The sequence below is a fragment of the Capricornis sumatraensis genome, chromosome 9 (assembly GCF_032405125.1).
Source record: "Capricornis sumatraensis isolate serow.1 chromosome 9, serow.2, whole genome shotgun sequence".
Classification (NCBI taxonomy): Eukaryota; Metazoa; Chordata; class Mammalia; order Artiodactyla; family Bovidae; genus Capricornis; species Capricornis sumatraensis.
The window spans coordinates 50,164,291-50,191,907 of NC_091077.1; the positions used below are offsets into that span (position 1 = coordinate 50,164,291).

The 27,617-nt window shown below is 43.2% G+C and overlaps 1 protein-coding gene and 1 non-coding gene across 6 annotated transcripts in view; both read left to right on the plus strand.

Annotated features, from left to right (window-relative positions):
- Positions 1–12,966: 12,966 nt before the first annotated feature.
- The window catches only part of MATR3 (matrin 3), a 38,845-nt gene continuing 24,194 nt past the window's right edge, over positions 12,967–27,617 (plus strand). For 2 of the 5 annotated variants that reach the window (XM_068980540.1, XM_068980543.1), the window contains exon 1: positions 25,169–25,237. Coding sequence is in view for 1 of the 5 variants with exons in the window: in XM_068980544.1 (XP_068836645.1) it covers positions 16,528–16,557 (30 nt within the window). In the remaining 4 variants the exon portion in view is untranslated. Of the gene's footprint in view, positions 13,008–14,206; positions 14,246–15,642; positions 15,738–16,476; positions 16,558–25,168; positions 25,238–27,617 lie in introns of those variants that run through there. The other 3 variants (XM_068980544.1, XM_068980542.1, XM_068980545.1) reach the window with 3 other exon arrangements.
- Positions 16,209–16,408, plus strand: LOC138086701 (small nucleolar RNA SNORA74). The gene has a single exon (XR_011145410.1). It is a non-coding gene; the product is annotated as a small nucleolar RNA SNORA74 (small nucleolar RNA).

Here is a 27,617-nt window from a genome sequence, read left to right on the forward strand (position 1 = left end):
TCTTCTACCCGACTCCCACCCATTGCTCTAAAAGGTGTGTCTTCCAATTGAGTCAACCACCATACTGGTACTCCAGCCAGATTTCCGGACACTTTTACTCAGTTCCTTGAAACGTGCTATTCTCTCTTGACCCTACATGATGTTCCCTTGGCTTGGAATTCTCTTTCCCTTCTCCTTCCCCAGCTGACTTCCACCAACCTTTCAGGCAGGTCTCAGCCTGAACTCCCTTCACACTGAACCTTCCAGAACTCCCTAAAATAGGTGAGCTGCTTCTTCCCAGTCCCATTATTTCCCTTAAGACAGCATTTATCCTGTTTGTTATTACCTATGTATTTATTCATATCCCCCCAAACTCAATTGGGAGCCTACCTTATCACCTGCTATAACCCAGAGACTAGTACTAATGGGCTCTCCATGGATAACTGTTGCAGTGGTTAGTGAACAAAGCCTTCTCTGTCTTCACAGTGCAAACTCAGACACCCACTGCAGCTTCTACCACCATTATCCACAGAGTTACTCTTATGGATTACTGCTTCTCCAGGTGTTCCTCTCTCTTTATGGACTGGCTTGGCACCTTTCATGTAAGTATTCCAACCCTTAATTCAGAGCACAGCATTCATCCTTCCATCCATTTTCTCATTATTGTATATTTTTTTAATATTTATTATCAGGACTTCCCTGGTAATTCAGTGGTTAAGACTCCACACTGCCAATGCAAGGGGCCCAGATTTAATCCCTGTTCGGGAAACTGGATCTGGGCATTCCACATCTAAGACCTGGTGCAGTCAAATAAAGTGAAACAAATATATATATATACACTAGACACTTTGGATACAGCAGTGAACAAGATAGACAGGCCCTACTGTCAAGTTTATATTCTAGTGGCATATATGGGTAACTAGTGAACAGGAGGTTGAACGGATCCCAGTCCTACTGGGAAGCCCCTGAGGACTTTCCTTTCTACAGTTACAAAGCATGGAGCATAGACTCTGAGGGAGGGTAATATGTTCTCTTGGTGACCTCTGGATCTCCCTTTTTCCAGGTTTCCTTGGGATCAGCCATGAAGCACCAGCAGCAGAAGCCAGGAGGAAGGGAATGAGGGAGTCTGGGCCGAGTGGAGAGGGTCCCAGCCTCTAAGGACAGGCAACAGTGTTGCAGCCCCATGCTCACAAGCACTCTGCCAGAGCAGTTTGGTAACTGGCTTTCCTCCCTATCTTGGAGCAGAGAAAGAAAGAGATCCGCTGAGGGAAAGACATCAATGGACAGAAACGACAGAGGAAAAAGGAAGGACAGAAAAAGTGGAACAGAGAGGTGGAGGAGGAGGAGTCAGAAATACAGGGAGAGGGAAGGAGACCAGAGCATAAACAGAAGGCCTGCAGGGCTGAGCCCTCACTGTGTTGCTAGGAGAATGCTTAGCTTCTCATTCAGGTCACTGGGGGAGAAAAGATTCAATTTTGAGCCCCTGGGATTCCTGAGATGCTTTCCCGAGACCTCTGATCCCTCAATTGTCTTTGGCCCCATCTGATCATCCCAGGAACCTCCTGCCAAGGACCCATTAGCCCCCAAACCAAGATATACTCTGTGCAGATCCTGACACGCAAAAGATACGCGGTGAAGGAAAAACACAGTTGCTCTGAGCACAGCAATCTCTGATTTTCATCTTTTTCAGAAAAGATCACAGAAAAGACTGCATTCACCATCTGTTTCCTAACTGGGGGCTTCAGGATCTGCTCACTGAGATACCAGCTTGACCATATCCTAATCTGCAGGCACAGAGCAGAAACTTCCTGAGCTGAGAGCTGGGAAGGCAGAGGCCCCCACCCCAGGAACTCCCAGATGCCAAGCAGGAGTCTGAGTTCTTAATTGTGCTGCTGCTCTTGCCAGCAGTCTGGGCTGCTCGCTCCTGAGGCTGTGATGCCATCTGCTGCTCAACTGAGGAAACTGGCTGAACCTGTCAGGAGTCAGCAGGGAACCCGCCTGGGTCTCAGGAGAGCCCTGTCTTTGTCTCTGAACAGACTCAATACTGGGCCTCAGGGACTGAGCAAATACTGTCTTCCCTGTCATCAGTCTTTTTAGACCAGGCAGGAAGACTTCACATGAAGGTACAGGAGGATGTGGCAGGGTAGGTGTGTCTTCATAAAAGTCCAGTGTCATCTCAAGGTTAAATTGCCCAGAGAGGTCCTAGCCTGCCTTTGAAGTTCTACTGCTTTCCTTAAAGCATTTTTTTTTTTCTTTGCAGGTTTAACTAAGATTAGTCCATGTTCTGTTAATTAGGTGAATGAAATAATGAGGCCAGGCCTAGAGGAAGTGGGGCTTTGATGAAAAGAAACATCCTCCTACAGGAGGATGAAGTAAGATCTTCAGACTCACAGTGGGTTTCTGAAGCGCTGGCCCTGTTCAGGCCTCAACCCAGATAGGGTTGTGAGCACCAGTATTTTAGGGGCCACATGCAAATATCTGCCACATATTTGTTGAAGTAATGGTTATTTTAAGGACGTTTTCTTCCTCCAACTAGTTATAGTAGCCAGCCTCCAAGGTGATCCCCAAAGACCCCCATCTCTTGATATTCACATATTCGCAGTCCTCTCCCACTTAGTACCAGAGTTTATCTGTGCGACCAACAAATATAACAGAAGTAATGGTATATAACTTTAAGGATTAGATCATAAAAGATACTGTGGCTTCCCCCTAGGTTACTTTCTCTCTGGTGGGAGCCAATTGCTACATAGTGAACAGCCCTATGGAGAGGTTCATGGGAGGGAACTTGGGGCTTCTTGTCAGCAGCCCCGTTGCTGAGCTTGGAAGCAGATCTTCCAGCCTCAGGCAAGCCTTAAGATGACAGAAGCACTAGTGGACAGCCTGACTATAGGCTCATGGGTGACTCTGAGCCAGTTCAACTAAGCTGCTCCCAGTTCAGAAACTTTGTGAGATTAACTTTTGCTGTTTGAAATTCTTAAAGTTTGGGGGTAATTTGTTATGTAGGCCTGGAATGCTGCGATTCATGGGGTCACAAAGAGTCGGACACGACTGAGCGACTGAACTGAACTGAACAAAACAAACCTGTCATATGGTATAATATACCTGTCATATGACATATCACTTCATTTCCTTGTAAGAGCTGGCATCAGGACCCCAACCCTTCAGTTTCTCTAACCTGATCTCCTACCACCCCATTCTCTCCACTCACCCTCACCCTAGGCTCACTCCTGCCTGAGGCTCTTTGAACTTACTTTCATATCTGCTGGAGACCCTTCCTAAACCATGCTAAATCTCTGCATGGTTACTTCTTTATCTCTTTCAGATCTTTATTCAGATGTGAGGTTTTCGGTATAGCCTTCCTTGACCCCCTGCACCCTTTACTGGCAACTCCCACATTTGTCTATCCTTTATTCTGCTTTATCTTTATTCTTAGCCTTTATGACTAAAATCCCATGGATGGAGAAGCCTGGTAGCCTACAATCCATGGGGTCGCAAAGAGTCGGATATAACTGAGTGACTTCACTTTCACTTTTTCTTTCTTTATGATTATAAGGCACATATATATGTATTAGGTAACATAGATAATAAAATACATTTTACATATTTATAACTTCCATCTCCCCCACTAGAATGTAAGCTCCACGAAGGCAAGAATTTATGTTTTTGTCTTTTTGGTCACTGCTCTGTCCCCAGCAACTGAAATAGTAATAAACACATTGTAGTAGTTGCACAATACATATCTAGTTGAATGGGGAAAATGAATGCCGTAATTAACCAATTATAGTATGTATGTCTTTTAGATCTTATATCATATGTTACATGCCAAATGTTGATATCATATATATATTATATTTAAACACAGTACAGGAAATGGCAAACTACTCCAGTATTCTTGCCTGCAAAATCCCATGGACAGAGGAGACTTGGTGGACTACGGGGTCACAAAAGAGTTGGACATGCTAAACAGCAACAACCATGACATCTTGATGTTCTCTTCTTATTCTTTCAGTAACCTATTTAACTTCATACTTTGTATATCTGTAAATCCCCAATGGCTCAGTGGGTGAAGAATTTACCTGCAATGTAGGAGACACAGAAGAAATGTGTTTGATCCCTGGGTCAGGAAGATCCCCTGGAGAAGGAAATAGCAACCCACTCTAGTATTCCTGCATGAAAAAATGCCATGGACAGAGGAACCCAGGAAGCTACAGTTCAAAGGGTCGAAAAGAGTCAGACACAACTGAGCAACTAAGCATGCGCAAGGCAGTGCAGGGAGAGTATGCCCATAAATAAGAAGACCTAGATTTTGTTGCTTGCTGGTTAGCTATGTTACTATGAGCCAGGCGTGTAATCTTTCTGAGCCTCAGTTTTACTTATCTATAAAATAAGTCTATTATAATTTCCCTGTCCTATCATAGGGTAGTTGTAAAAATCAAATGATAATGAATGTTACAGCATTTTTTAAAAAATCTAACACATAAGTGTCTCTGAACTGTATTCCAAAGACCACCTGACCCAGGATATGCTCTGTGGAGAAAAAAAAGATCAAGAGGTTTGGGAAAATGAATTCCAGTATTCTAAGCCCCCCCAGCTCCCCAACCCTATGGACACTCACAATCTATTAGCACATGAAAGGCTCTGAAAACCCTTCTGCTGAAAGGTTTTCCCCGAGTGCACCTGACTACACTTGGGGTGAACCTTGCTTTCTAAATAGAGAGTATCGCCTTTGTTAGCAGCATAACAGTGTTACTTTAGACCAAGAAGGAATTCTAAAGTATTTGGAACCGAAATCCGAGCGGGGCAGGCAACGAGATCCAACAGCTGATATGGAGACTTGGGGGAGGAGGAATGAAGAAAACGAAATGGAGGAGGCACGAGAGAGGACGGAAGCAAAGCAGCGAGAATAAGGAAAAGAAGAAAGAAGAAAACTGGTGGTAAAGGGAGGAAAGGACAACTAAAATAATCTCCTTTGAAAAGAACTCAGCAGAACAAAGGCAACCTGAAATTTCCTGTGGGTGGGGGTTGGGGAGCGAATCCAGGAATCCTGGTGCTGCCTGCTGAGCCAGGCTTATTCCTTTGAGCGCTGCCTCTGCCAATTTCCGCAGTTAGAGCTCTGGCTTCCTTTTCAGTTTCAAAGAACCTCTGATTGAAGAGATTTCTTCTTTATCAGGGAGGAGGAATCAGGTAAACCAAATCAACAGCTTCTCAATTTGGTGTACTTATTAAGTGCCTGAAATGGCAGCTGCCATTTTTCCTTTCCTTGTGAGCAATAAGCCTTCTGGCAGCATTCATCTCCCCAGAGCATGTCTGGCTTGGAAAAGGAAGAAGAACTGCAATTTCTCTTGAAAAGATTCCCTAGGCTAAATGGGACATGAAGAGGTTAGCAGGTTTACCTCTGGATCAGCCTTCCCCAGCCCAGTCTAAACAGATATTTTTAGAAAAAAAATTCTGTAGCTGTCCCAGGCATCCACTTATATTTCCAGCCCTCACAGTCAAGAAATTCTTTGTTACACCTTATTTCCGTCTTTTTGTATAATTTCATTATTTTTACTGCCTTTTCTTTACCCCAGAATAAGGAAGTAATCTGTCATAAATTGTATGTATAGTGCACTTGGTAGTAACCGATTTCTCTGGGTATACAACCGATTTCTCTTGCTGCTGCTGCTAAGTCGCTTCAGTCGTGTCGACTCTGTGCAACTCCATAGGCAGCAGCCCACCAGGCTCCCCCGCCCCTGGGATTCTCCAGGCAAGAACACTGGAGTGGGTTATACAAGTGGTTAATACCAACTAAAGAATCTCATTTCCCACCAAATGAGAGACTGGACTTTTTTTTTTGTAATTGTGAGATTAGAAGATGGGATAAGGAGGTAATGAGAAAGGAAGCAAATATGTTGGGCACCTTCCTGGTCCCTTATATATGCTCTCTTATTTAATCATCACAACAATCTAAAATGCAGAGATTACAATTTGCATTTTATAAGTGAGGAAACTGAAATCCAGAAATCAAACCACTAATATGTAAGTGGTGGTGTTGTAGCCACGCATTCCGGGAAACAAACTCACTCAGAAGGACAATGCAGATAGTGGAGTGCAGTTTATTATACTGGCGGGCCCAAGGCAGAGTCTCCTCCTAGCCAAGGACCCCAACCAGCATTTGTGAAAATCTTTTATACCCTATGTGTACGTGTCCAAACCCACCACTCCAAATTCCTTGAGATTTACATAAACCAAGGAAAATACAATCCCAATAACCCCATCATTCACATGCTATGTGCTCATGTGCTCAAATAGTCAAACAATTAGCCAATAATCAATAAACCCTAGGTTACGCTCCCATAGATACAGAAAAATTTATGGCCTGGCTGGAGGAAGGGGTGATAGTGTATGTTTTCTCTTAGGCGATGAGTAACCTAGATATGATCTTCAAGGTTCCCCTGTCTTGAGGGGGTCTTATCCTTCTGTTGTTGTTTTCATAGGCACTAAACACAGAGTTCAGAGTCCATTGGAAAGGTGGCTGAGCATGATCAGCATGAACAGGCCTAAGACAGAGTCCAGGCCCTATGAATTCCTTCTTCAGTGGAGTCAGAATCAGATCCACATTTGACTGTGAAATTCATGATCTTTCTACCCCAAGGGCTTGTATATAATACAGAGAAACCTGGGTCTTTGATTGTCTTGCATTCCTTATAATAAATTTGGTGTATTCTTTAACCCCACAAACATGCTGGGATCTGGCCTGTTTTCACAGGCCCATTTACTGCAGGTTAAACTTAGCATCAGAAAGGTGCTAATAACTCCCTGAAGGTTTTTCTGTGACCCAGACTGAACTCAATCTACCTGATGTCATCTGCCTCATTAGACTGTAATCTCCACAATGGTAAGGAATAAGACATGTCTGTCTTATTCACCACTGTATTCTTCTAGTGCCTAGCACAGGACCTGGTACATGGTAGATATTCAATATTTGTTGAATGAATGAATAAATGCATGACAAAGACAGACAAAAGACTCCATGATGCAAGATAAGAGAAACTAAGATGAAGATTAAAAAGGCCAACATTTATTTTAGAAGAGCAAGGAAGAGTAGAGATAGCCAGGAAGAGAATGAGAGACAGCAAGATAAGAAAACTCAGCACAAACAAGCAAGATAAAAATAGCCTCTTGCCACTGTCCTTTTAAAATTACTTTCTATATTTGAGTCTAAGTGACAAGTGAAATCTCCTCTGTAATTTCCCATGTGTTCAGCTTAATGAATTTCCGGCACATGGTTTCAGTATTGGAGGGCCAATTTGGACACTGTGGGGGTGGGGTTGGTGAGAAAATGAGGGGTATGGAAATAGACTAACTAATTGAGTCTAGAAACCAAATGAAGGGGGTGATTGGAAGCATGTGAGGAGGGAGCCAAGTCTTGGAACTTGCTCAAAATTAAGAAGGACTTGGAATTAGTCTTGCTCTAGCTGATGTCACCATGATATTTCCCTACATGCCATAGAGGGAGCCTCGAATCCCAGAATGTCTTGCAACCATTCTTTGTACCACATCTATTTTCTAAAGGACTTTATCTGTTTATATACAGGATATTCTATTAAAAATTTAATTCAGCCACTGGAAAGAATAAAGAGACTCCAGCTCTTTCAGGTCCATATACCTTCTATGCAGTAGGTATACTATAAATGTTAAACCAAAACAGTATGAGGGAGTCAAATTAGGGAGTGGAATTTGTTCAGTTTTGTCCTACTCTTTGCGACACCATGGACTATACAGTTCATGGAATTTTCCAGCCCAGAATACTGGAGTGCAGAGTCTTTCCCTTCTCCAGGGGATTTTCCCAACCCAGGAATTGAACTGGGGTCTCCTGCATTGCAGGCAGATTCTTTACCAGCTGAGCTATCAGAGAAGCAGGCTAGGGAGGGGGAATATAAGAATGCACAGTCTACCCATCTGCATCTGTTTGTGCTGCCAACCCTAATGCATTTTCTCTGAATATTGAGGAAAGAATTCTGAAAGGCCACAGGGCCCAGAATAAAAAGTCCTTTCTAGACCTTAAAATTGGCAATGAGAAGGAAATGGCAACCCACTCCAGTGTTCTTGCCTGGAGAATCCCAGGGAGGTGGGAGCCTGGTAGGCTGTCATCTCTGGGGTCGCACAGAGTTGGACACGACTGAAGTGACTTAGCAGCAGCAGCAGCAGCATGAGGTCCACTATTTCAATCAGAATTGCAGATCTTTTAGGTCCCCGGGTATGCTTTCTACTGGTGTTTTAACTGCTTGATTGAGATAGAATTCACATTCCATACAACTCACTCATTTAAAATATACAATTCAATGGTTTCTATTACATTCACAGATATGTGCAACCATCACCACAATTTTAGGACATTTTCATCACCTCAAAAAGAAATCTCATAACTTTTAGCTATCGTACAGCCCTCCTCCTTGATCTAAGCAACCTCTGATTTTCTTTCTGTCTTTATAGATTTTCCTATCCTGAACTTTCATATGTATGGAATTAAGCAATATGTGGTGAAAGTGTTAGCTGCTCAGTTGTGTCCGACTCTTTGTGACCCCATGGACTGTAGCCCACCAGGCTTCTCTGTCCATGGAATTCTCTAGGGAAGAATACTGGAATGGGTAGCCATTCCCTCCTCCAGGGGATCTTTCCAACCCAGGGTTCGAACCCTGGTCTCCTGCATTGCAGGTAGACTCTTTACCGTTTCAGCTACCAGGGAAGCCCAGCAATTTGTGGTTTTGTAACCAAAAGTGAGATCTGCTTGCTGTTCAAAAGCCAATAAAGAGGCCAGGTTGGTGGAAACTTGGTTTATTTGGGATGCTAGTAACCGGGAAGATGGGGAGCAGAGGGACACCTCTCCAGAGGCCAATTCCCTTCTACCTCCAACAATCAGGAAACAAGAACTTTTTTATAGTCGGAGGGAGGGGGCCACATGCAGAAACAGTATAGTCAGCTCTGACAGTTATCTTGAAATTGGTTATTGGTGGTCTGACCAGTGACGTCTTGTTTTAAGTACAGTTAATCTTCAGTTCTATGGTCGTCATCTGTTGCTGCTGCTGCTAAGTTGCTTCAGTCGTGTCCGACTCTATGTGATCCCATAGATGGCAGCCCACCAGGCTCCCCCGTCCCTGGGATTCTCCAGGCAAGAACACTGGAGTGGGTTGCCATTTCCTTCTCCAACGCATGAAAGTGGAAGGTGAAAGTGAAGTTGCTCAGTCGTGTCTGACTCTTTGCGACCCCATGGACTGCAGCCCACCAGGCTCCTCCGTCCATGGGATTTTCCAGGCAAGAGTACTGTAGTGGGGTGCCATTGCCTTCTCCGGGTCTATGGTCAGGTTGTCACATTTCCTTGAGGCCAGTTCTCAGAGTTGTGACAGCTTATGTCATGGCTATAATCTGGTCATCATGTAGTTAACGTCTTCCACCTGGTGGGGGTTTCAGTATCTACAAGACAGCTCACAGGATATGGCCCAGAATATTATCAATGCCCTTGAAAAGGAACTAAAGTCCTTAACTGTGCTAAGGACTAAACTATTACTTAATCTTGTTAGACTGTTTTCCTTTGTTTTTACATTTCTCTGATTAAATGGCAACCCACTCCAGTGCTCTTGCCTAGAAAATCCCATGGATGGAGGAGCCTGGGGTCCATGGGGTCGCAAAGAGTCGGACACGACTGAGGGACTTCACTTTCACTTGGCTTAAGTTTTTCTGGGCTTCTCTGTTGGCTCAGTGGTAAAGAACTGCCTGCCAAAGCAGGAGATGCAGATTTGATCCCTAGGTTGGGAAGATCCCCTGGAGGAGGAAATGGCAACCCGCTCCAGTATTCTTGCCTGGAGAATTCCATGGACAGAGGAGCCTGGCAGGCTACAGTGCACAGGGTCACAAAAGAGTCAGACACGAGTTAGGGAGTAAACAACAACAAAAGTTTTTCCACAGACTAAAGGCAGGTGGAGGACATGGGGAGCAATGACCATAGGGTCCTACTCCATTTCAGACTGGCTTCTTTAACATAATGTTTTCAAGGTTCATTTAGGTTGTATCATGTGAATTAGTATTCATTTCTTGTTATGGCCAAAATATATTTCACTGTATAGATATACCACATTTGTTTATTCGTCGGTTAAATGACATTTGTTTCCACTTCTTGACTCTAACAAATAATGCTATGAACATGTGTGTGCAAATTTTTGTGTAGATTAGCACTTTCACTTTCTTGGGTATATACTTAGGTGTGGAATGGTTGAGCCTTAAAGTAACTCTATGTCTAATACTATGAGGAACTGCCAGGCTGTTTTCCAAAGCACCTGTACCATTTCACATTCCCATCAGCAGTGTATGAGGGTTCCAATTTCTCTATATCCTTGCCAATCCCTATATGCCTTTGGGAAATAAGGACTACTACAGGGCCCCACTCTAACTTGGGTAGGTACTATAGAGCAGCACCAAGGGGTACAGGGATGCAGGAGGGATCCTTCTTCTACTCTAAGCCTTTACGGTCAGCCAGAGGGAATACTAATACCTTTAGTGCTCTCCTTGATTCCGCAGGCAAGGTTATCTGCCCCCTGACATATGTCCAAGGATACTTATTTTACTTATCTTTCTTCCCCACTAGATTGTAAGCTTTAGGTAGGCTGGAATTTCCACTCCTCTGACTTTAACACAGTACCTAATCAGGATCTGGTAAACGGTAGATGTTCAGTAAATGTTGATTGGCTGATTGACTAATTGAACAAGTGATTAAATATTTCTCTACTGGTGATTCTTGTCCAGAGAAGCGAGGAAAAGAGCAGTCTCAAGGGCAAAACACATCCAGTAAGGAACCAAGATGGAAAGGATAAATGGAGGAGAAAGGGAAAGGCAGGCAAGAAGCTTGGAAACAAAGAAGAAGAAGAAGCTTGGAAACCTAGTGTCCTTTGGGGCCAGCTTTTCAATTATGAGGTCAAACTCGGGGCTAATGGACCTATTCTAATCCTTTGCATCTGGCTGCTTTTTTTCTCTCTAAAATTTTCCCTTTTCTTTTTCATTATTATTCCTAACAATTTTGTCTTTATAAGAATAAGAAACAAACAGGTAAAAAAGTAGTTGATACTATAAGTAAAAGACCACATAATACAACTCACCAAAATGAATTCAGAACTTGAAAGGATGGAGATTAAGACTATAAAGGATTTTTTAACCGGAAAATGAAGAAGTCATAATCTAGGTTTTCCTCAAAAGGACACTGAATGGCCTAAACCTTAAAAAGGTGACTCCATTTTCAATACCACATGAGAACATGGCCCATCTCTCAGCCTTACTTACTTACTTCCCTCTACACAAATTCTGCCTTCTCCTTGGACTGATCTGTGAATTCAGGTGACTCCAAGTCATTTGGTCCCTCTATCCCCAAAGGCCCTGGTATCTCTGTTCTCAATTACTTCCTGTCTCTGCTCTGAAAGCACACATGCACACTTTCACACAAACTTCATCTTTCCTTTTCATGAATCCTCAGGGTAGCTGTCCCTTCTTCATTTTGTGTGTATGGAACAAAAGAAAGCAAAATACATGAGATGCCAATGCAATTTCTCCTTTAGCAGAGCTCTGCAGGACAATTACCCACCCAATCGGCCCAGTTTTACAGCTCTCATAACCATCTTTTATGAACACACTATGATAGCTGGATGTGGGCACTGATTAGGGGAGCAGTCTTCAGCCACATTCCTATTTAACTGCAAAGCAGATCTCCTGCCTACCAGCCCAGCACTGATCATGTGATGTTTTTAAATACTGTATTTATGTAAGCCTTTTTCCTACCAGAGACTGTGTCCAACTCCATCCATACTGGGGCGGGGGGTGGTGGCGGTTTGTGTTTGCCACTTCAGGGCCCTCTATCCTTAGAGCCTAAGATTTTTTCCTGGAATCAATGTAGGACTCTGGGCTTTCTCAGCAGAGGTCTGGGAGGGTTGGGTTTATAGGAAGCACATTTTTTTCCCATTATGAAATACCTGAGGAAATTCAGATAATAAGACATGCTGGCAAATGACAAGGACTTTGGCTACTCCCAAGGGTTCACCTGACAAAGGTGCCAGGTGCAACAGATGGGCAGAGCCAACCAGAGGCTGGGGGTTGGGGGCAGGGAGATGCTAGAAACAAAGTGGCTTTAGAATTTGGAAAATTATAGAATGGATTTAGGAAGTACTGCTACTGGACCTTGCCTTTCTCATCCTCAGCTTCACCAAAATGTTCAGTAGGAGAGAATCATATTGACTTCAAGTAATGAGGGGAGGATTAGTGTTCAAAAGAAATGCTGATAACCTGGTGGGCAACCCGTCCAGACCAAAGATGTGGCCTCTTTGGCTGACTGTGCCACGGTGGAAGGCAAGTTTGGCAGAGAAAGCCAGTACTCTTTAGCTGCTGCAGCTCAGCTAAAGATCCCACTGCAAGGGCCCCAGGGATGTGGTCCCGCTGTAGGAGCGACTAGCATAATCCGGGCGAAAACCTCCTGGAAAGATCCCAAAAACCAAGGTGACCTGTGTGCGTGGGCGATCCGTTGGCTGAGTGACAGAAATGCTGAAGAAAGCCAGGAAGAGGATCTGCGTGGGAGGAGGAAAAAGCGTGGGCTGAGCTTGCAGCAACCAAAAGGCGCCACATACGTGTGCGAGGAACCCGCGGCGCTCGGAGTGGGCTGACAGGAAGCACCGCCCCACTAGGACACATCAAGTTTTCTCTTAAGCAGTTTCAAACCCAGCGCGCTTTCCACGCGTAAGTACAAATGAGATGGCTGTCAAATAACCGTAGCGCTTGTTCGGATTTCTATCTTTTCTCTTCTTGGGTCTAGCTCCTGTGTAGAGTATGCGCATCTCTACCACAGCTCTCCCATTTTCCTAACGCTTTCCTGGGCGGGGTTTCTGGGGCCCGCCCACCGAGGGCCCGCCCAGTAGCCGTCCCGGGGCGGGGCTCCCCTCGGCGCCCGACTGCCCTTTTCCCCGGCGGTCTCTGACCCGGCCGCTGTGTCCCTACCGAGCTCCGGACACGTGCCGGTGAGTAAGGGCAAAGTGGGGAGAAGCCTTGGAGGTTTACCAGCCAGGGGCGAGAGACAGTGGTTTGGAGGCTTCTTCTGAGGCACGGGACGAAACTGGGGCTCATTCTCTAGTGACCCAAGGTTTGGAGGGCATCTTGAAGAAATGCTGAGGGATCGCGCCCCTAGAGTCACCCCGTTTTCTACCATCCCTGCTGTCCCTGGAGAGTTGCCTAGAGTCGGTCTCGGGGAGCCTTGGTCCCCAGGCACTAGGGCCAGGGACTTGGGAAGGTTCGTGAGGAACACGTGGTCGGGTGGAGCTCTGTCAGTCCCTTCAACCCGAGCGCCGAAAGGGACGGGCTATTTTTAGATTCGTTTTTAGACCTGGACAATGAGCCCTCTATTTTCCTTTTCCTCTAATTGTTTGGAAACGTTTTGGAGTGAAATTAGAGGAAGTCTGGGAAAAAGTATTGTCTTAGATACTCTCACCTTATACAAACAAGGTAAATCGTAAGGGTGAATGGGTAGGAATGTTTATTAACCTTTTTGCAAACATTTTGGTTATTGTTTTCAACCAGTAGTTGGGGTCGTTGGCAGGAATGGCAACCTAACTGTCGCTAGTTTCTTTAACATCCGTTACTGCATCCAGTTACTTTTAAAATGCTGCTTTTATGGTTCAATAGATCACATAATTGAGGCCCTTCTCAATCTAGTTTCAACCAGCCTTTCCAATTTTTAGTGCCCATTGCTTTCCAAGGTTAAGTTCCCCTTCTGCTCACCAGTATTCATCATTTCTTTGCTTAGAGTAAGTTCCTGACAATAGCAAATGTTTAGTGCCCAGTCTATAGCAGATATTATCTTATGCACTTAATTTATATTCCATTTAAACCTCCCGAACACCCGGTGTACAACACCCCCATTCTATAAATGAGACAGGTACAGAGGTTAAGTTATTTGCCCACTGTCACTTGGCTGTTAAGTGACAGCCAAGCTTCCTGATACTTGTTGAAGAAACCATTAATTTGCTACTGTTGAACTGTGGTATGCAAGTAAGAATGACGAAAATAAAGCTAACCAAAGGAAAGCTGTTTTATTGTTGACTATCATTTCTGTGGTTCAGGCCTCACTAAGTTAAGGGAGTTTTGAGGGTAGGGGTCTTAAACACCACAAAAGTGTTCACTAACTGTTGGCTGTCTCTAACCTGGAGTGCTTTGATTGCAGAGCCTCTGGCTGTGAACTTTTGAGCAGATGCAGCCCCAGGTAAGTGCAGCCCCATTAACCTACCTTTGGCCCCAGCTGTAGGCAGCTGCCTAGGTTTCCGTGTACCTAGGCAAGTGTTACACTGCTGGGAGAACAGCAGCCGATAGCTGGTTGGCATTCTGGGCCTGGTTCATGCCTACTCTGTTGTTAACTATACCAGGATGCCAGCACAGTTGTTTTTCCATTGAGGTTAAATCTGCAAGCATTGTGCCTTTGCAGGGAGAAACCTAACGCGGAGAATGGTTCTGGTCTGACAGGTTTGACTAGTATGAAGTTCTTTGAATCATACCTTGGAAACAGAAGAAATAGAGGGATATATAAATAGAAAAAGTTGAGGCTTTTTTTTTGGAGTCTACTGAGTGCTCAAAGGGGGCCATGGGATTTTTGCAGATTTCAGTGAAATCAAAGTTCATAGCTCCCACTCCTCTACCAACACAGAGCTACTCAGGATAATCCCTTTGTAGAAAGATTTTATAACTGTAGTCACTTGTGAGAATGCCATACCTTACAAGGAATGTAGATGTGAATTTGCTTTAAAATGATGAGCATTCTTTAATCTCATTAATAGAATAAAAATAGCAATTAATTGAGGGGCTCCAAATACTAGGTCTAGCTATAGCAATACTAATTTCTGCTTCAGGTTGACAGATTTCTACTTTTTGTTGGTATCTTCCCTTGTGGCTCAGCTGGTAAAGAATCCGCCTGCAATGCGGGAGACCTGGGTTCAATCCCTGGGTTGGGAAGATCCCCTGGAAGAAGGCAAAGGCTACCCACTCCAGTATTCTGGCCTGGATAATTCTATGGACTGTATAGACCATGGGGTTGCAGAGAGTCGGACACAACTGAGTGACTTTCACTTTACTGGTTTTCAGGAGTAAGCAGAGTTTTTGATTCTTTTGGAGGAGTAATTGAGTCCCCTGTGTGATTTTGTTTTGGAATCCTAATTTTCTGAGAAGAGATGCTTCTCAGTTCTAGGCAAGAGTGACGCTGCAGGTTATCCAATGGGGCAGACTTAGTTGCTGCTTTCAGTGAAAAGTAACATCTTAGTTTCTACAGAAGGACTTGATGAGGATGTTGGGAGGCAGAGGTGTTATTTGTCAAAGCTAGTTTTGTTCTATCGATTGGCTTTCCCTTAAAAGAATTCTCTTAGCTAAACGTTGGGTGCTTTGTGTGACTACTTCAGATGTTCGTTGTGAATAGCCTTTTACATATGGGTCCATAATACAAGTGATAATCTAGAGAGCTTTAGTGGTAACAGGCAAGAAAAAAAAGGCAAGTAATGGGAAATAATTGATGAGGATATAAAACTTTGGCAAATTTAAATGGCAGACAGCATTGTTTCCATCTCTACAGAAAAGCAACCTCAGAAGCTAGGATGTTGAACACTGAAATCTTTTTCTTTTTAGGATGACTCAAAAGTAGGGCATCCTTGGCCCTCCTGAAGAGATGAAATTAGTGGCAAGTGGACCACCTATCTGTATGGCATTATCAGGTAAATGTCCTTACTCATTTCGATGCTGACCATGTGCCAGGCCTGTTAGTTGGAGCCCATGAGAAAAAACAACTGGAAGGCAGAAACAATTGTATTTGTCCCTAACAAATTCAGCCTCTGGGCAGAAAAAGGCTGAATAGGATTTTGGTGATTATGGTCTGAAGGTTTTTGTATTATTACATCTGAGAAAACTGAGGGGAGATTGTAAATTTCATGACGGAAAGGATAGTGTATCTTACCTTGTTCACAGATCCCAGTCCCTAGATCCCAAGCACAGTGCCCAGCACATGGCAAGAACTCTGTGTTGGATAAAATGACTGAAGGCATGGGAAAGGGTTTCCTGTTTCCTATTTGTTTCAAGGTTTTGACAGCAGGGTCTGCAATCACTGCTTCCAGGCCTCTGTTTTGCAGTCAATGTTCAATTCATGGGGATACCTTCTGAAACAAGTAAGAAAACTGTTTCAGGAATCATCCAGCAGTTGTCAGCTATCCAGGCTAGCGTGATGCCTCGGATGGTGTTACACTGTTGGAAGAGCAAGCACTGCCTTTATTGAGGTCTGACTTCAGCACTGTTTTGGTGTTGTGGGTGAGTACCTCTGGGCAGTGTTTTGCACCTCTGAGAGTGGAGTAACTCCTGCTGTGGAGTTGGTCCTAGTCTGGGTGCAAACAGTTTTTTTCTATTAGAAAAAAGATCCTGTCTTATGGACAGCCTGTCATTCGTTTCCTCTTTGAATCCTAGATGCCTTTGCCTGAGTGAGCAACCTTCCTCCGCTGGGATCCCGGAGGTCTGATGGCCCTTTGTGACATCCAAATAAGTAATGTATGTAGTCCTTTTGTTCTGAAGGTCCAGGAACATCTTTTGTTCTAATACTTGGTCTTTGAATCTGGTTCCTGACAGTGAGCTCCTAAATCCCTTAGAACTTCCTGGGTGATAGTAAAGTCTTTGTTCTAATGGGACTGGAATTTTTACACATACTCTAGACACACACTCATTCTCCAGAGAGGGGAGAGGGGTTGGAAATGATCATGATGAAGCCTCCATAAAAATTCCATTAGTATAGGGTTCAGAGAACTTCCAGGTTAGCTAACACGTGCTGGGAGAGTGATGCCCGTTCCTATATACCTTCTCTTATGCATCTCTTCCATCCGGATGTTTATTTGTATCCTTTATCATATCCTTTTGCAGTAAACCAGTAAATAGTAAACTGTTTTCCTGAGCTCTTTTGAGCCCATCTAGCAAAAATTAGTCAAACCCAAGGAGAAGGTTGTGGCAGTCTCTGACTTACAGCCTTTCTGTCAGAAGCACAGGCTAACAACCCGGACTTAGGTTTGTCATCTGAAGTGGAGGAGGGGCAGTCTTGTGGGACTATGCCCTTAGCCTCTGAGATCTGAAGTTATTTCTAGGTATAGATGGTGTTGAAATTGAGTTACATTGCAGGACACCCAACTGGTGACAAGACCCACACATCTGGTGTCAAAAATACTGAGAGTATGGCCAGAGTTTGAGACTGAAGGAAAAATAGGAGGAGGCATGAGGTTTTCTTAAAAGGCAGAATTACTTAATGTTCGAAAAAACTGTAGTGAGAACTAGAATTTTAGAGGAGAATGCTTAAAGTCTAAGACGAGAATTCCCTGGCAGTCCCATGGTTAGGACTCTGCGCTTCCACTGCTGGGGGCCTGACTTTGATCCCTACTCAGGGAATCAAGGTGCAGAACAGCTAAAAATAAGTAAACTCAAGACTTAAACTAAGTCTTCATATTCTAGAGCTCTGCTGCATAGTACATGTAGATTTAAAATTGACAGAATCCATTTCATCTCAGTACTTAGTGACTACCTATTGGAGAGCTCAGAAGATATTTACCAATATAGAAAGTGTTATTATACGCTGTTGTTCTAGAGCAGGGGCTGGCAAACTTCATGTAAAGAGGTTGATAATACTTTAGGTTTGTGTACCATATAAACTTTTTATCTGTTGCAACTACTCAACTCTGCAGTTGCAGTGTACAAGCAGCCATAGATAATATGTCAACAAATGAGCACTACTGTGCTCCAATACAACTTAATTTAGGAACACCGAAATAAAAATTTCATAAACTTTTCAGTGAAGGAAAATAATTTCCCTCAACCATTCTAAGCTTGAGGGCCTTTCAAAAACAGATGGCAGGCCAGAATTACCAACCCCTGTCTTGGGGAATGAAATTCAGGCCTTGGGAGTTTACAGCTCATTAGTAACAGACTTAGGGCCAGTACCAACATGTGTCCGTGAAAAATTAGATGTTATCAATACCTTTGCCTTATAACAAGCTTTTACCATATGGTATTAAACTCTTCAGCTTTTAGAGTACTAGGGTGACTTTAGTAAACTATCCAGTAGTAGGATAGTCCTTATTTCTTATGTTTGGGGTTTGTTGTATGTGCTTTTTTGAATGGGTTACTTATAAAATGGTTCTCTTTTTTAAATGTACACCTAAGGAAGAGGTCCTAAGAAAGAACAGCAGTGTTTGGTTTCCAGCAGAACCTGATCACAAATCCAATCCTAGTAGTGAAGTAGAAATGGTCCCTAAGGAAAGAGGAAATTTTTATATATCAACCACAGCCAGAAGAAAGATAAACATCGTATTCTAATGCATATATAGGGAATCTAGAAAAATGGTACTGAAGAATTTATTTACAGGGCAGCAATGGAGAAACAGACAGAGAATAGACTTATGGACATGGGGAGAGGGGAGGAAAGGGTGAGATGTATGGAAAGAGTAACATGGAAACTCACATTACCATATTTAAGATAGCCAATGGGAATTTGCTGTATGGCTAAGGAAACCCAAACTGGGCTCTGTATCACCCTAAAGGAGTGGGATGGGAGGGAGGCTCAAGAGAGGAGATATATGTATACCTATGACTGATTCATGTTGAAGTTTGAAAGAAAACAATTCTTTCAAAACAAAATTCTGTAAAGCAATTATCCTTCAATTAAAACCTAGCTTTGAATTAAAAAGATAATAATTATATCATAAAAACAAACGAAAAAAAATAATAGCCAGGAAAAAAAAAAATCCAGGTTTTAAAATCTGGAATCTCAAGTTATTAGAATATAGATGGCTTTCCTGAGCGTGGTAAAGCTACCCAGGTGCAGGGAGAGGTCCCTATGTTGCTACTTGAAAAAGGAAAATTCATTTGGTGTTTATGCCTGTATTCAGTACCCCCAGAGGTTTCAGTGGCTTAATCATGCACATTAAAATAATTTAATGGGATTTCCTACTTGATAAGTGAAGTTAATTAGTCACCTACTACTCCCTGTCGGCTTGAGTTTTTTTTTTTCCTGGTAAGTCTAAGATGAAGTAACACATTTCAGCTTTAAATCCATGCCTTCTCTTTCTCCATCACCCTTTTCCCATGCTGCAATGAAAACTGAAATTGAACTGGCAGATATTGGTCGGTAAATATCCAAGCTGCCACCTCCTGCCATAGCTAGCAATTAGTAAACACAAGTGCCCCTTTTCATTGAGATGCTCAAGTTCAGGACCTATACCATATTAAGAAAGGAAAATTAAAGCAGTATGAGTAGGGGGCCCCAAATACTGAGTCTGTCACCTGTCAATGATTTATTTCCTTTCATTCAAGGTTGGAAAAAACTATCGTCAATGAGCTTTTGTAATGAAAGTTTGGAGTACATTTCAAATTTTAATCAGGAAAACAAAACCCCAGAGAAATAAATTCTGCAGGCCCCAAAGAGACATAAAAAGGTGGCTTAGGGCCTAGGAATTCACACTAAGGAAGACAAACTGGTTAGAGCAACTAATTAAGAACCTAAAAGAGTGACAATGGCTCCTCTAAATCTTTTTGCTTAATTAGGGCTTTATGAACAGCTCCAGTTAATAGACCTGTCAATATTCTCTTGGAAAACAATTTCACTGAATTAACAATTCAACTCTAATATTTACAATGTCTGTTTAGCAACACCTTGCGCTTTACAGTTATTTAGAAACACTTAATGAGCCCACTTGCTAGGTCATAGATTTGTCAATTTAGGATCCTAAGGCCTGTTTCAAAGGAGCCCCCTGTTATTTTGGCTCTCCCTATTCTCCATTACAAGCCCTTTAGGGTGTAAGAACATTTTATACTGCTTTTTAAGGGTGACTTTACTAGCTGGGAAGAGGTGATAAAATGGACCTTGAAATTTATTTCATTTTAGAATAGTTGTATATTTACAGAAAAGCTATGAAGATAGTACAAAGAAATCCCATGTACCGTGCACCCAGTTTCTCCTAATAGTAACATATTAGTATAGTACATTTGTTATTGACTAAAGTTCATGCATTATTCATATTTCCTTATTTTTCACCTAATGTCCTTTATCTGTTCCAGTATCCCATTGAGGATAGTATATTTAGTCATCATGTCTCTTTAGGCTTCTCTTGGCTGTGATAGCTTCTTAGACTTCCTTGATCTTCTGCCCATTTTTTTATTATTATTTTAATACTGAGTTGTTTGAGCTGTTTGTATGTTTTACAAACTAAGCTCTTGTCCATAGCATCATTTGCAGATATCTTCTTCCATTCTGTAGGTTGTCTTTAATACTCAAAATGCCTTAGTTATAGCCTTTATTCTCTTTCATTTAGAATAGTGGTCGAGCCTGTTGTCTTTTACAGTAGATGCTGTAGTCCCCAAATGACTGGTTATTTTTACCTTATGAGCTCACAGTAGAGGATGGAATTTTGTATCAGCTGGCGGGAGAAGGGAGGAGCCAAGCCCAGGCCCTAGTGTAGGCCCAACTTCAATGAGTTGAAGAAAAGTAGACAAATCCCCAAGCACACAGCCTGTGAGTTAGATAGAACCTGGACTTCATCAGAATGGCAGATGGTAGAACTTATTCTCAGTTGTAGTTCTCTAGATGAGGACTCCAGGAGCTAATGGTTACAATATGCTGGCCACTCCAGGAGAGTTTTCTGTGCTGACCTGTGCTGCCCCTATTCCAATGGCACTATACTACTACACTGGGCTTACATTTCTTGCCCCTGTATAGTAGAGTCCAATCATGATCTGTTCATCCAGGGAACTCTTCATATTTAGTTTCTTGGAGCCCTAACCTCCCTCTTACTTGTACGTATAATATATCCAGGGCTGAGGAAGTGATAATAACCTGTGCTATTTGCTCATCTTGTCAGAAGACTAGTTATTTAACTCATACCCTTTTTATGGTTTTACAGCTTTTATTAACTGAACACTATGCTAGACATTGGTGATACGTGATGAACACGACACGGTCATGTTTACCACTTTCAGATTTCTTTCTGACCATGTTGGTTTCTTTCAGTCCTTTTGTGTCTAGGTCTCTGCATATGCTGTTTCCCTTTCTGATTCCATCTTCCATTTCCACTTTGTATACTTTTATATCTCAGCTCAGATAGCACCTTCCCTGACTGAGCACCCATTTTATGTGCCATTGTGCTATATTCAACCACAGAGCTAGATAGCCAGATGCCATGTTAACAGTCCTTTGAACAGGTATTATTCACCAGTTTTTAAATGTTTATCTTACTCCCATATAGCCAAGCAAGCTCAATTATACCAATAGCTGACTAAAGAGCTTCAACTGGTAAATATTAGTAGTATCAGTGTATCATTATGTACCCAATATAGAGTAAGGTCATAGGTGTATCCTACTTTTTAACAATACCCTGGTAAGTAAGGATAACAAGAGTGCTGGTTTGGTTTTGTTAAATTTTGAAAAAAATCATGGAAACAAATATGTCGGTTTCCAAATCATTTGCTAGTGGACTCTTTATAAAGATATAACATGTATGTGTGTTAAGTCGCTCAGTCATGTCCGACATTGCGACCCCACAGACTGAAGCTGTCCATTGGATTCTACAGGCAAGAATACTGGAGTGGATTACTGTTCCCTTCTCCAGAGGATCTTTCCAACCCAAGGATCAAACCTGCATCTCCTGCACTGCAGGTAGATTCTTTACCTTGAGCTACAGGGAAGTCCTGAAGATGTAACAGTGCCTAACTATTTGAAATCCTTAAAATATACATGGTTGATGGTGGTTGCCTTTAAGGGAATAGCAGTTGGGGAAAACTTCTGTGTGTGCTTTGAATTTTATTATATGTATTCCTTATTCAAAAACTCCCCCCAATTTTTAAATTTATTTTTGGCCATGTTGCATGGCTTGCAGTATTTCCCTGACCAAGGATCAAACCCAGGACCCCTGCAGTGGAAGCATGGTGTTCTCTAACTACTGGGCCACCAGGAAATTCCCCCAAATTTTAAGCCCATTTCCCCTCCCTTGCAACTGCTAAAAGAGCTGCTGGTTAACAATTTTCTGTTTTTTAAATAGCCTAAAGTTTTGAAATGACCTGCTGATGCTTAGTCACTTCAGTATGTCCAACTCTGTGCAGCCCTATGGACTGTAGCCCACCAGGCTCCTCTGTCCATGAATTCTCCAGGCAAGAGTACTGGAGTGGGTTGCCATTACCTTCTCCAGGGGATCTTCCCAACCCAGGGATTGAACCCTGGTCACCTGCATTGCAAGCAGATTCTTCACCACTGAGCCACCAGGGAAGCCCCTCCAGGGCATTATATCTATTTAAAAAGTAGATGGTGAACTGCCAAAAGACCACAGCCTTGCTGAAGGCAGTCCAATATAATGCTCAAACGCTCTGGGTTTGGATTTATTTAGAACTGACTTCAAATCCTAGCTAGGCAAGCTTCTTAATCTCTTATGTAAAAATAAGAGAAAAAGGTACTTTACTCTTAAAATTATATTATCAGCTGCTTAGTGATTGTGTGGTGTGAAAATATATGTCCTCAACCAATATGACTCCTCTGCTCAAAACTTTAGAAAGATTAGCTTTATGGAGATTGTATCCTGGTGTTTAAAGTTTTATTCCAAATTTGTCACTTAGACCTTTCAAAGTCTCAGCAGAAATTCTTGCTTTGTAGCCTCTGTCATTACTGGTGTACCATGCCCACTCCTAAGAAACCCAAATGTGAATAGAACTCTTGATCCATCTCTTCTCATAGCCAGGCCCATCTTGAGGCCAGCCTCCCTGTCCAGTCTTCATCAGACTGAGATTCTCAAAAGCTGATAATCTGTCTTATCCATCATTGTATGTGTGCTCAGCCGCTTCAGTCATGTCTGACTCTTTGTAACCCTGTGGACTGTAGCCTGCCGGGCTCCTCTGTCCATGGGATTCTCCAGGCAAGGATACTGGAATGGGCTGCCATGCCCTTCTCCAGGGAATTTTCCCAACCCAGGAATCAAACCATCCATCATGAAACAGACATTTGACGACTGAAATCTTGTATTACCTTTGGTTTCCAGTGTCTTTTTGCTGTTGACCTACTAAGCAGATCCTCAATAAATAATTACTCAACTGAAGTTTGCCTTTCATTCTTTGTAAAATCACCAAATTGCATTAATAGTCTGTATAAAAGCATGGTAAGTGTATATCTGAAATAAGCATGCATTCATGTTTCTGAATCCAAAAAAGCAGAGCTGCTTTCATCTAAGATCTGGGGAGAACATAAAGTGAAGTCTTAGCCAAAATCAGTTGGAATCAAAGACTCATAGAGTAGAAGTGAAGGAGGACCCTATATTCACTGAAAAAATTTCATTCCAAAGTTAACTATGTAGTGGCCTTAGGGATGCCCCAGTACTTGATGTATTCTACCAAATGCCTTCTCAAAGCCTGTAGAAAATCATGCAACATAATGGAGATGTGGGATTACAGGTCCATTCTTCACAACGGCTATTTAAAATTTTTCCTTCGTGTAACTCTAGCCCTTTCCATAGATGGCTTAGTCACAGAAAACTTAAGTCACCTGACTAATTCCTAATGAAAATATAGCACCATCCTCTCCGTACCTATTACAGGAAAGGGATGTCTCTAGATCTCATCCTTTGAGTAATGTCCAATATGAATCTTTCCTTCTCTTACTGCCTTTGCCAACCAATCCTTTCCTAATATAACTCTTCTGCATTTTAATGGCCCCAAATTCTGTAGTAAATCAGATCTTGCCCAACCCTGCTTTCTTCTCATCATAGCCAGTTATTCTGCATTTGGTAGTTTGTTTTACACTTTTCATATACTAAGCACCTCCCATCTGACATCCTCTCCCACTGAACTGGAAGTCCCTGTTGCCAAATCTTTTGTAGATGTTTTTAGTCCTAGGCTTGACCTCTTGGTAGCATTAGACCCTGTTGATCCTTTAGTCCTTTGAGTACTTTGGCTGTCAAGGCAGTACAATATCTGTGCCTTCCCCTCTACTTTTTTTCCCTATCAACATGGTCTCTTACCATTTAACTACCAGATTAGTTTCTCAAGGCTTGGTCCTAAGGTTTCTCTTTTTACTGTAGGTTTACCTAAGGTTTCTCTCTTTATCTCCAGTTCATCTCTTAACTCTCCTTCATTTATATAAATTCGAATTTGTCACTAACCCACACCCTTTTCTCCTGAGATCAAGGTCAATAAATATAATTCCTTTAAAGCTGATGCCAAACTGAAGCCGTACTGCCCCCACCTCCCATTCTCAATAGCACTGCTAAACAGTTGTCATTCTTACATGATACTTCTCCATCTTCCATATCCAAGCAAGTCTTGCTTTTTGTCCTAAATGATTTCGAAAATTTTATACAGGTCTGCTGTTCATTTTTGCCCCGTCCACTGTCTTCACAGTGGACCCAGAATGGTTCAGCATACTCAAGATTTAAAATTTTTGAAGGCTATTCATCTGACTTGTATTCACTAACTTACCTCAGACGTCAGGTGCCTGCCTGTCCCTCTGCATTTAAAATTCAAACCCCAGGGAAGTGACCCTTTTCTCCATCCTTATCTATACAATTTCTCAGGATTTTCACTTGTGCTGTATTTGTTTGCTCATGGGGTACTTGAAGAGTGTTCTATATTCAAATTCCATTTCACCAAATGGCGGCGGCGGTCTTTTCAGTGGAATGAGTTTTCGCTATCTTCCTCAATGACCTGCATAAAATTTCTGAAATTAAAACCACTCAATAGTGTGTCTCCACTTTCTGCCCCGAACTGCCACTTCTCCGCAGTTTATCAGAGAATACCAGAGAGGGTCGAAGCCAGGGAATCCTGCGACGCACTTCTAACGCATACCTTATTTAAATTCTGCACCAAGCAATATGGAAGAGTCGGGGAAAAAAATTCTTTGTGGGGAGTGGGACTCGAACTCTATCAGCTATGGCTCTCCATTTCCCGCCCATAGGCGAGCTCCAAGATCAGAGAACAACGATCGCCCCTGAGGGTGCGAGCGGCGTGCGCGCGCCGGGCCGGGGGAGGGGCCTGGAGCGCGCAGAAATGGGACCCGAGGTGGGTTGGGACGAGTTCTCGCGAGAGTGGGTTTGTTCTTGGGCTGCTGCCTCTGCTGCCACCTCTTACCAGCGCCGTTGCTGCGGGGGATTGTGGGAGCCATCGCGTCCCGCTCGCTTGGAGAGAGGTACCTCTCGTTTTCCCTCTTCCTTTCTTCAAGGTAGGCGTGAAGCGGGTAAGAATCGGGGTGGGGTGGCCGGGGGCTCTCCGCGTCCGCCGGGAGGAGGCAGCGACGGCAACAGGGGCCGCGGGGAGCCGGCGGCGCGCCTTTCTTGCTCGCTCCCGCTCGCCTGCTCTGCCTACCTCCGCGCTGCGTATGTGAGCCGCCTGATCGGCGGCCGCCATGTTAGGAGCTCAGTGGCGGCGCAACCAGCCTTCTCGGGTGGCGGAGGTGAGCGGTCCCGGAGGGAGACACGCGGCTAGCCGAGGGCCCAGGGTGCGGAGGCAGAGTCGGGGCGCGCCGAGGGCAGCTGATCAGCCGAGCTTCCTGCGTTCCGGGCTGGCTGTGGGCGGGGGCGGGACGACGAGCCCGTTACACGCGGGCTGCCGCTCTGAGGGAAAGGGAGGAGCGCTCGAGGCCTGAGGGACCGACTAACCATGAGGAGGGTGGCCTGCCGTTTGGGGACGATAGTTAAGCTAACATCAGCCCCAGATATATTTGCTTCCCCCCCACTTTGCGCCTGAAAACGTTCCCCAAAATGGAGGATTTCGTAGATTCCGAAAAGCTTAGCCGTTTGAGCAGTGTTTCTTGGTGTCGCGGCCTTCGCTCCTTTACTCGCCCATCGTTTCATAGCGCCCCCTAATACTCCCCTGTCCCCCGCCCACACACAGGCGCGCGCGATTTTAGCCGGGCCTCAGAAACAATTCCCCCCTCCCCCCGCCATCGCGTAAAAATGGCCGAAAAATGAAACGTTAACGCTTGTTCATCGTGTTGCGTCGTGGATAAAGCCTTCTGCAGTACGCTGCGAAGGAGATTTGCTCTTGTTTAGAGAGTCACCTCACATTCCTTTTCCTCTATATTAAAATACTATCAGTCTGTAGAGAGGATGGTGTGGTGTGGGGACCTTCCGGTTTCCAGACAAAGGGTTTATAGTAGCCTGGTGTAGTCGCGGCTTCGTTGTTCTTTTCGTTGCCGGCGCTGTGCCACGTTCTGTGTTATACAAAGACTTTTCCCATATACAGTGGAGTAGTATCTCCTAGGTATTTATCCTGCTCTGTGGCGCTATTCTGTGTAATAGTCCTATTGGATCAGTTACAGTTTTCCAGCCAGATATTTCTAGAACGGTTATGGCGATTCCAGAATTCTAGTCTTTCACGAGCGCTGTAAAGTGTGCGAGTTGTTGATTTACCAGGCCGTAGTGATGAGATTTTGCCTTGATGCTGCTTTCTGCGCGTTGAACAGAGCTTAGTTTAAGATTTTTAGATATTCGACGAAACAATTTTCTCCCAGGTAAATTTAAATAGTTGTACTCTGCGGGCAAAAACTATATTTCAGGCTATTTTCATACGTGTTCAAAATTACCTTTTAAAAACTAAACGACTCGATCTTCGGAATCTAGCGACATATTGTTTTGGAAATCAAGAATTCGGATCTCTTTTCTTAGCTGTGTGTAAGTGGAGTTGCTTTTATGTAACATTTTGAACTAATTAATTCGAAAGTATTTAACTACCCTTGACCTAAACATTCTGTATGTTAAAGAAGACTTTAAACATACTAATTTTACTAATGCTTTTAGGGAAATGTAAACCCCAAATATTGTTACGTTAGTGATATATAAGACATTTTAACAACTGAAGAATGCAAAGAAAAAAATCTTCCATGATTTTAGAAATAACAAGTAGCTCAAATTCCCAATTTTATAGAAAGAATTGAAGTCCAAGGAAGTGCTTGTTATGTAGGTAACCAATGGCAATGAAGCCAGTGTGTTTAGAACGCTTACATTTTGATTAGATACTTGATTCAGGCTCTGCATGTTACAATAGATAGGCTTAAAATGGAAGAACTACGCTTATAGGAATTTATCTCGTAAATAAGGGAAGTGTGTCAAATGTATGTGTACATAAATGTTAATGTTGGTTACTAAGCATATTAAAAATCCAAAGGATTCAACATTTGGAGATCTGATAATTATAGTGTGGCCGTCAAGTGATAATCTGTACAGCTATTTAGAAGTATTTATAGAGTAATGATGGGAAAATTATAGTGGAATATAGTACTAATTGGGGAGAAAGTAATAAAACTCTGCTGATACCAAATTTGATGACTTATGTTTTTTTGAAGGAACATGTAAATTAGCGTAAAAAATATCCCTGAGTGTCGGGTTTATAGATCAGTTGTATTTCCTTCTTTTTTTTTTTTCCCCCTTGAAATTTCCACAAGACGTTACACTTACTTTTGTAATGAGAAAGTGAAACATTTTTTGTAAATGCTAGAACTGCTGAGAAGGATATGGCAACCCACTCCAGTATTCTTGCCTGGAAACTCCCATGGATGGAGGAGCCTGGTGGGCTGCAGTCCTTGGGGTCGCTGAGGGTCGGAC